Source organism: Cibotium barometz, chromosome 19 (genome assembly GCF_041138505.1).
Source record: "Cibotium barometz isolate CiBa-2024 chromosome 19, ASM4113850v1, whole genome shotgun sequence".
Taxonomy (NCBI): Eukaryota; Viridiplantae; Streptophyta; class Polypodiopsida; order Cyatheales; family Cibotiaceae; genus Cibotium; species Cibotium barometz.
In genome coordinates, this window is record NC_141064.1 from 5,802,139 (window position 1) to 5,811,251 (window position 9,113).

The 9,113-nt window shown below is 39.9% G+C and overlaps 1 protein-coding gene across 3 annotated transcripts; it reads right to left on the reverse strand.

Moving 5' to 3' along the window:
* Positions 1–831: 831 nt before the first annotated feature.
* Positions 832–5,412, reverse strand: LOC147628143 (uncharacterized). Of its 3 annotated transcripts, XM_086813176.1 has the most exons (5): positions 3,915–5,354; positions 2,123–3,167; positions 1,724–1,843; positions 1,442–1,554; positions 832–1,300 (listed from the first exon to the last, which is right to left on the reverse strand). In XM_086813176.1, the coding sequence occupies exons 1-5, from the start codon at positions 5,004–5,006 to the stop codon at positions 1,007–1,009; spliced, it is 2,664 nt and encodes an 887-aa protein (XP_086669302.1). In that variant the 5' UTR covers positions 5,007–5,354; the 3' UTR covers positions 832–1,006. The 3 variants fall into 3 exon arrangements, with proteins under 3 accessions (XP_086669302.1, XP_086669301.1, XP_086669300.1); XM_086813175.1 differs by having other exon boundaries at positions 1,448–1,554; positions 1,724–3,167; positions 3,915–5,412; XM_086813174.1 differs by having other exon boundaries at positions 1,724–3,167; positions 3,915–5,378.
* Positions 5,413–9,113: the final 3,701 nt, after the last annotated feature.

Sequence of the window (9,113 nt, forward strand, 5' to 3'; positions counted from 1 at the left end):
AACCACCTTCATAAAAGCTTCACACAAGATTTCTTTGGTAGGTCTAAAGTTTCAAGGCCATTTCTTTGACTAAAAATGTATTGACCCTCAGGCCAGACACCAAGTCCTAGTAGGGCCAACCGAAATAAACCTACCATTTATGGTTTTCAGGGTCGCAAATGTGTTCACTAAGAGCTCCAATCAAAAGGGAACATGCTCTTAGCTAAAGTAGGAAATCTAGGCTAGTAAATGGAGAAGGCAACTTGAGCATGAAACCTCATGATCCATAAGCCCTAGAATAAAAAAGGAGTGAGAAGATTAGGTAACCACCACTTTGATGGATTCCTTCAAAGTGGTGATCCTACATTGAAACCAACTTGTCTACTAATACATCATACAAGTATTGCCTCGTGGGGTGTAGCCCAGCAGTAGTAGCAGGTTGTAGCCCAGTTGCATTTTGATTCAGTACCCACTCTCGCATCCTTGAGAAAACATCATGCACGTATACATCTATAGTCAAAGGAACTCAAGGTGACCTACATACATAAGTTTCTAAATAAGCTGCATTGCTGTATCTTTTTTGAAGGCATATAAAGAGCCGGTAGCGTGTTCCCACCCAAGTGTGCTCTTAATTTGGTTAAGACTCCTTGATGTGAGGCCTTATGATGTGCTTATGAAGCTAAAGCCTTGCACTTTCACTCATGTGTCTCCCATATTTCAGCATTTCTCATCTGCAGTTAAAAAGCTGGGCTGTAGGCTGGACGCCATGTAGGTCATCAAGTGATACAACTCTGCTTTTGAGCTTTACAACAAAATATATCGAAGGGTCTCTCTCTCTCTCACACACACAAGTTAGCCAAGAGATTTTCATTATGCATAAGAGGAACGACCATACAAAGTGAAATTAACTTATATACTTGACCATCAAGTCAAGGGATAGAACTCTTGGCTAAGCTTTTTACTAGTATATATGCACTAATAAGTAAACAAAATGTGCTAACCCCAAAAGGGTGTTAACATTCCCCTTCTAGAGTCTTTGAGCTCTATCCATAAGGGTCCCCTTGGAGTCTTTGAACTCTATGCATAAGGGTGGACCTTCACCGCCTGTCACATCCTCATCATAATGCACATCCTCATGAGAACGCACATCCTCATGTAGGGACACATAAGCCTGCCCTTGTTGAGTTGAAGAGTGATCACAAGCACCACTTTTTACAGCCTCTTCTGCGCATTCCAGGCTATCAGCTTGAAGCTCTTGTGGAGACGTCTCTTTACTCCCGGCTGATGGCAACTGTGGCTGCTCCAGTGCATGAGTATCGAGCTGCAAAGAACATTAAGAATCAGCATACCAACAATCATGAGAAAAAGGTTAGCAGTATCAAACTTTACAGAACACACACACCTAACATTAGACATAGAAATCATCCTTCAAGCAGTACTGAGAGTGCTTACAAAGTGTTACCTTTACCTCTGGATCTGTGCTTAAGTCTCCAACATATGCCTGCTCTGATGAGATACATGCATCTATTTCTATACCATCCAGAGGCCCCTTTTCATGGTGCAAGTCTTGGCTCTCTGCAACACCAACAAAAGTGGGTACAAGACTTCTTGTTCGTCAAAACAGTAACCATCTTACCAGATACAAGTGCATTTTTGGTAGTCGTTCTAAAGCATATATATTATTTACAAAAAAACAAAAAACAAAAACAGAAACAAAACAAAAATCAAAAATTGGGCCATTTACCTCTTGCCAAGTGTTCATCAATGTCATCAACAGCGTGAGTCTCCAACTTCTCTGAGTCAATGTTTCCAACCTTATTGGTTCTGACTGTTTCTTCCTCAAGCTGCACCAGAGGAAACTCATCTGCACAAGGGAAACCAGCTTCTCCATGATTAGTGATTTGCAGCTGATCTGTTTCAGCTATAATTTGCTCATTTGCCTGATTTGCAAGAGAGTGTTCGGGCATGAGCTGTTCGGCATTCAAATCCAAGCAAGATAGCTTGTTCATATCTCCACCGTAAGCCTTCTGCAGTGGACTTTGCACATAATCTCCTTTCAAATCATGCTTGTCAGATTCGAAAGCTTGCCCACCACCCACCATTCCTTCGTGCACTGTCAATGGAGGCTTGATGGAAAGCTCACCTTGTGACCCATGACCGATGGTAACCGGTGGCAAGATTCCAAAGTTTTCCAAAGACTCATTATCCACCTTCAGACTTGAGTCTTGACTCGACTTGTTCCCCAACTGGGGTATCAAGACTGTCGTCTCCTTCGGGTTACTCTCCATGCTAGTGACCATGTGAGCCGGCTCTTTCACACTCCTCGGCCATGAATTGGCCCTCAAAGTGACAGCTTTCTCTTTCATGTTCCCCGAAACTTTTATCCCTTCATGTGGGTGTTTTTTCTCCACTAAAGATTGTGTTTTCACAGAATCAAGCACGATGCTCAGCTGATTATAGAACACGGTCTTCTGCTCTTTTCCCATCTCTGATTCTGCCATTGAAAGAAGCTTGAGCACCTTGTGGATTTTCAATGTATCTGCTTCAGCATCAGTTAGCTTCATTGCCATCAAGGCAGCCAGACCAGAAGGTGGTGTGCCCTCTTCATGCTCGCCTGGATCCATGTTTAAGTGGGAATTTGGCCTGGCAAATGCATCCATGGCAGCTTCTTTTAGTAGCATGTTTCTAGCTTGCTGAGCTTGCAGCTCTTTTTCCGGAGAGAGCTCTGCATCAAAAGCAAATTGTAGACGGTCAATCTCGCCCTTGACCTCTGTTTCAGATTCTTCGATTTCAGACAGCAAGGAGGTTTCCATGTTCATTTCTTCGAGTGCTTCAATTATGGAACGGATCCTATACATGGAAGCTGAACGCATTGCAATGGAATCATGTGGGTCACTTGTGCTCACATGAGACTTGCCTGAATAGTAGAGAGAGGGATCCTGGCATTCAAGAGGTGCTGTTTCTGTTGGTAAATCCTCCTCATAAAGCTCGTTCTCAATGAAAGATTTGGCTAACCCATCTTTCTCCAAATCTTCTTCTTCTACCTTGGCTTTTGCAACCTTCTTATGAAAAGGATTGGCCCCCTGCTTTGCAGCATCATCCCAGCTAGAGGAGCAGTTCGTAGACCTGTCTTTCAATGCTGACCTGCCCCTGGTTAGATTATGCACTACAGCACCCGTATGCATTGTCTGTAACAACACCAAAAACTTGGCTTAATCAGATTGCCCTTCCAAGGGAGAATGATAATAATCTCCACGAGGGATTCAAGCCAGCACATTCGTTCTTTCTACTGCAACATGAATTTTTACTGCTCGAAAACCAAGTTCTAAATTACACATCTCCCGCCCATTGTGTACCGTAGGGAGTCTGACGGTGGAGATCCCTTGCCCAGGAAGGAGGAATGGGTAAGATCTTCCATGGACAGGGGTTGTGTCTGTAAAGACCCAAACCTCAAGAAGGGTCTGAATAACAAAATGTATCTTGTTGTACTGCTATAAGAAAGGGCCGAAATAACGCCTAATCTACTACTAGACGAGAGGACGAAAACAAGAGCTCATTCCACAGCTAAGAATAAAATCTACAAAATCAAATGGAGCTTGTTCTTTTTTTAGGAAGTAATATATCGTTTATTAAGGTGTCAGGGTCCAACTCATGCCCTGGCAAGGGCCTGCCAACAAAGTGGATCGTATTCTACCTTTAAAGAAGTGTCCAAGATGATGGCATCAAAGAATGAGTCTAAAAAACTTCATATGGAGCTCAAAATGAGCTAACGATGAGTCTAAACGGAGACCAAGTGAAGCCAAGAATGAGTCTAAACAACAACAAATGGAGCTTCTTCACCTACTTACAAAAAATAACGTCGAATTGGAGCTTCATCTGCAGCTAAGAGCGTATATAAGCATCAAACAAGTTAAGCAAAAATGCAAGAGAGAAACCTGTGCAAGATTTTGGTCCTCTGGGAAATGCTCAATCTCGTAATACATCTGGTCTGCATCAGCTACTTTCCCTGTGCAGGACCTTCTCAAGGGGGACCTCTCCTTATTCCTTGACGATCTGATGTCGGGGGCTGTAGAAGGAGCCGAATGTGGGTCATGGTGATGATGGCCTTTCCGTGCAGCAGCCTGTCGGGCATACACTCTATACTCACCAGAGGCCATTTCCCTTCTCACAGAGAGCCTAGGGGAGAGGCCCAGTTCACAAGAAGGGTCCATAGATGGCCTTCTCTTAATAGATTTTTGGTGCCCCACCTCCACACCACGGCTCGAAGAACGTTTGTGGAAAGGTGGCAGGTTTGCATCTGAGTCCTTACTGTAGAATCGTTTCGGGAGAGAGCGGGACCTTGAGGTGGTAGAATACCCATCAAAGAGCATGTTGGATTGCAACTTGGCATGTGCATAGTGAGGGCTATGGGCAGCTTTGATGGCAGTGGCAACTAGGTCATGAGCACCATTGACACTTGGCGACCGCTTAAGGGGAGAGGAAGAAAGGGAGGCAAGGTCTCTTGAGAATGCTGCTAGGTCACGTGAAAAGGAAGCCCTGCTTAAATAGCATGAGTAGAACAGTGGAGGGGAAGGGTTTCGGAGCTTGGATGGAACTTTATTGGCAGAGAATGACCTTTCTTCTTCATCATCATCTTCTTCTGATGCTGGTGCTGCCTTTTTTTCTTCTGGGCTGGCTATGGTGGCCATTGCTCTATTTGTTAGTGCTGCAGAGGCAGGAGAGTCCTTGAACTTGCTTGGGGATGCTATCGGCAGCCAGATTTTGACTACATGCTTGTCTGTGGAGGTGGGTTCTTTCCCTTCTTCTACAGAGGAAGGACTGGCTACAGCGACAGGGAAGCTTTTTCCATTTTCTTCTGCAGTGGAAGGTCTGGCTTTAGCGATGAAGCTTTCTTCTTTCTGTTTTGTATGGTGATTCTGTTTGTCCTGTGAAGAAGAAGAGGATGATGAAGATGATGATAATGAAATAGCTGAAGCTGCTTGTGCTTCCGTTGCCCCTTTCTTATCTTTGCTCATACAAGTCCCCATGGCTATGGCTATGCACAGTCTTCTGATAAATTACAAATTTATTGACCTTCCTTCCTCTCTTTCTTTCTCCAACATGGCCAGATCTCAGTTGAGGTGTTGCTGTCTTCTTTAGTTTCTCAGTTCACAGATAAACCATCGCAAAATTCAAGACCTTGATCGAGTGTATTGCTAGATTCTGTTGTGGCATGAAAAGATGTGAGAGAGAGAGAAGACAATTAAAACCCGACAATTTAATGGCCACCACCATAGCTTAGCTCGGTACGTAAAAGCTGTGCTTCTTCTTTTAAATGAAAGCTTTCTCTCTCGCGCTCGATCTCTCTGTTTTCTGAGTACACCACACTTTCTGCTCAGGGTGTATCACGGGTGTCGCTTGATCTTACAAAAGCCCACTTCTCTCTAGAACTAGAGGAGCGAGAACATAAGAACAGGCTTGAAATTTGAATTTTGAAAACCCCCTCTCCACCTACGGCCTCAAGAAAGTCTCATTTCATTATTTTTCCACTCATGTCTCGGTCCTGGTCGGTGTTCCCGCCCAGTCCTAGGCCAATTTTTGACCCCCCATAGGTGTAAAGTTTAAACCACAAGCATCTGTTGGTGTACGTTGTGAATATATTATAAATCTCATTTTAAGAAGGGCTCGTTTTTTTTTTTTTAATCTCACACCTTAAGGGGGTTGAGGCAAATAGTCACTTAGACACCATATGTTAATGTACGATGTGAATATTATAAAGCTCCAATAAGCATCGATATATTTTCGTAGGTTGGATGATGTAAGTAGCACAATAAGTCCAACGAACGTCGATCAACCGCATGCTCATGCATTGGTTCCAATCCAACATCACACACCATGAGTCCATCATTCATAACTGAATAAGTCCAACCTTGATCTATTGCATACTCCTGCAAGGGTTTATAACTTTACATACACAAGAAGTCCACCATCAATCACTTACAAGTCCAATATGGGTCCCAAATTTTCTTTCACATTAATTAGTTTGGCAAGAGGGAGAATAGAAATTTGGAACCTTAGTTTGGCAAGAGGGAGAAAGTATAGGTAGCTTTTTTTGTGTTGGCGTGTGGCATTGGAGGGTCTGAAATATCTGGAACGTGCAAAGAGAGGGACGCAGTGAGCCAAGAGCACGGCATCTGAGAGAGGGAGAGTGCCCTCCACCTTGAAGTCTCCAATTTCTATGGTTTGCATTTGTTGGGACATAGGGGATATAAACATGGTAAGCTCACAAAATCAATAAAACATGTTCATGATATATTTTAAGAAGGAAAGTGATTAGCATCAATTGTAATTGTAATTATGAAACATTCTTTAAAAATATATTTTTTAAAGGAAATGTACAAATACATGGATAAAGTACAAATTAAATCATGTGAGGTGTATCTTGGTATATTAAAAGATTGCATACATATGGTAACACAAAAAAAAATGTGGAATAACAAATCTACACAAATATGATGTACAAATAACTATACATGAAATTATATTTGTACATTGGTTATAGCTAATACATGTGCCACCAATGATGTTTATTAATTTAGTATTAACTTTTTCTACGATAGCCGAGGTGTTGAGGTTGAAGTGTCTTTCTAACTAAAAAGTGATGATGAGAAATAAAAATTTTACTTGATGGGAAAGGAAACTAAGTGACTTCAAGTGCAATAGTAGGATTCATTCATCAAAAGTATATAATGATGGATTAAATTAAAATGCAAAATGAAGTGTAAATGTAGAAAATAACTTAATCTTCACAAAAAATGATGTATTGAGAAATTACATAACAAAACATACCTATGGTTATAGGTGGTGTGATACCAAAATGAAAGAAGAAATGCTAGCTAAAAACTTTAGCACACACTAATATGTTTATAAAGTTGACTATAATGTGATTAATAAAAGTGACGACAAGAAATGAAAAACATACATGATGTAAAAGACAATCATTGCTTGGGTAAATACAGAAAACAAATATAATGAAATTTAGAAATAGTGAGGGGGCATACATCACATCACATGCATGTATGATGTAGTGAGACACATGTCTTCAAATGCATGTAATGATGTATCAAATGTAACGAATCCATGACTTGAAATTGATAGCAAAATAAAAAATATGCTTGGCAAGTGACTTTGAGTACAATTTATTGAAAGTACCAAAAATGATAGATTCAATTAAAATACATACTTAGATAAAGAAAATAAATAAAATGAAGTGCAATGATGAAACAAGCTAAAAATATTGTCGTGTTGATTACATGCAAAAAAAATGACGATAAGATAAGTAATGTACCTAAAGGGAAAAGACAAGCATTGCCTTGATGGGTATAAGTATATTGAAATGAAATCATTGGGATCAAGCTCCATTCAAGTGTATTATATAGATATAGATTAACTCTCTTTATATATACAGTCTTTTACTCTTCTAGAGATGCATATGCATGAATCTTTATTTGGCACACTTACTTTTCCTTTTATAACTCTTTGCTGCAATTTGTTATATATTTAGTACATTTTGAGCTTTGTTTCTCTCAAATTTCTCTTTGAGCTCTCTAGTTCTCTCTCTTTCCCCTTAGATCATTGTCTAAGTTTTGTCTTTCTTTCTCTTTCGTAGTATGTTTAATTTCTTATTGCAATTTGGAGGGGAGAAAGTAATATGTGACGAGGTTGCTAGAGTCTTATTAGAGTATCTCTTTCATAGTGTGTTTAATTTCTTATTGTGATTTGGAGGGAAGAGAGTATTATGTGATGAGGTCGCTAGAGTCTAAATCTTCACATAATATTTTACACCTTGTTCACTATACTATTTGTGTTACAGGTATATATTTTATCATATTTTTGATGAATTAATAATCGAAGAAAAATATGCTTGATTTAATGTGTGCTGCAATTAGCTTAATGAAATGTGTGAATGTGCACAAGATTATTATATGTGAAAATGTGCACAAAGTTATTTCATGTGTAAAGGCCCATTAGCATTTATATTTGGGCTAGGGTTTTTATATGTACAAACCTTAGGGATTTTGATATGGTTAAAAATATATAAAGCAATTCCCCAAAAGTGGGAAAAGAAAGCCCAATTTATACGCTCAACTATTAATAGCTCCTTGGGCTATTTGTATGAATACAATTTTCTAAATACTCATGTCATGGAAGTGGAGCTACACTGCATGGGGGAGGAGATTGCACCCAATCTTGTCTTGATGGTGATGTTATTTTATTTCTCTTTTTTTATGCTATGTTGTGCTCTTTGATATCAATTTAATTCAAGTCTTTGTTTTAACTTTTGATGTATTTTGTGAGTTTTTAATTATTTCTTCACACGAGGTGAAAGAAACAAAGGTACAAGTGATTTTGGTAAATTTTTCAATTTAATTTGAGATTTTGGTAAATTTTTTAAATTAATTTGAAGAAGAATAAGTATATGTTTATGTACGGTTAAAAAAGGCTTGTTTTTAACCATTGGATAATAAATCCCATCAATCTTCTGTCCAAAGAGTAAAGCAAGGTGGAAAACCATTACTGGGTTTGTGAAAACCACAAAACCACCTTCCTCAACACTAATCCTCTTCATAATCCATCCATACTGCTTGAATCAGCAAGGGAAGGACCATAGACTCGCAGGGTTCGGGAAAACAATTTTAGGGAACTAAATCCTTTTCACCACTAAATGAGAAGGAAATTGCTATTTTTGAGATGGTATTTTCTATGTGAACTTAGAAAATATAACTAAAACTTGTAAAATTTGAAAGGGTTTTATTTTTTTCTTACAAGAATTTGAGAAAGATTTTCCCGAAGTTGAAAAATTCTAGGAACCAAAGCCTTCTCGGATTACAACCCAGCGTGGCACCCCCAAGTCCTAGTAGAACTTGACCTTGCCCTCCCCCTCCCAGACAAGATAGAAATAGGATGCGGTGAGTTCTCTCATTCGCAGGCTATCCTCTACAAACACTTGCCTAATTCATGCTTTCATTGTGGTAAACAGGGACATCTCATCAGAAATTGCCCATTAAAAAACCCTCAGATAATCCTCCCCCAAGTAGTTGAAAAAGACCCCCCCCTCAACCCTAGCCAATCCAACTCAGCTCTCGGTCCCCCTC

Coding starts and splice junctions, on each gene's coding strand:
- LOC147628143 (XM_086813174.1), bottom strand. CDS start 5,006: ATGGGGACTTGTATGAGCAAAGATAAGAAAGGGGCAACGGAAGCACAA. Junction 3,168..3,914: donor AGGACCAAAATCTTGCACAG/GTTTCTCTCTTG, acceptor GTGTTGTTACAG/ACAATGCATACGGGTGCTGT. Junction 1,555..1,723: donor TGATGAACACTTGGCAAGAG/GTAAATGGCCCA, acceptor TTGGTGTTGCAG/AGAGCCAAGACTTGCACCAT.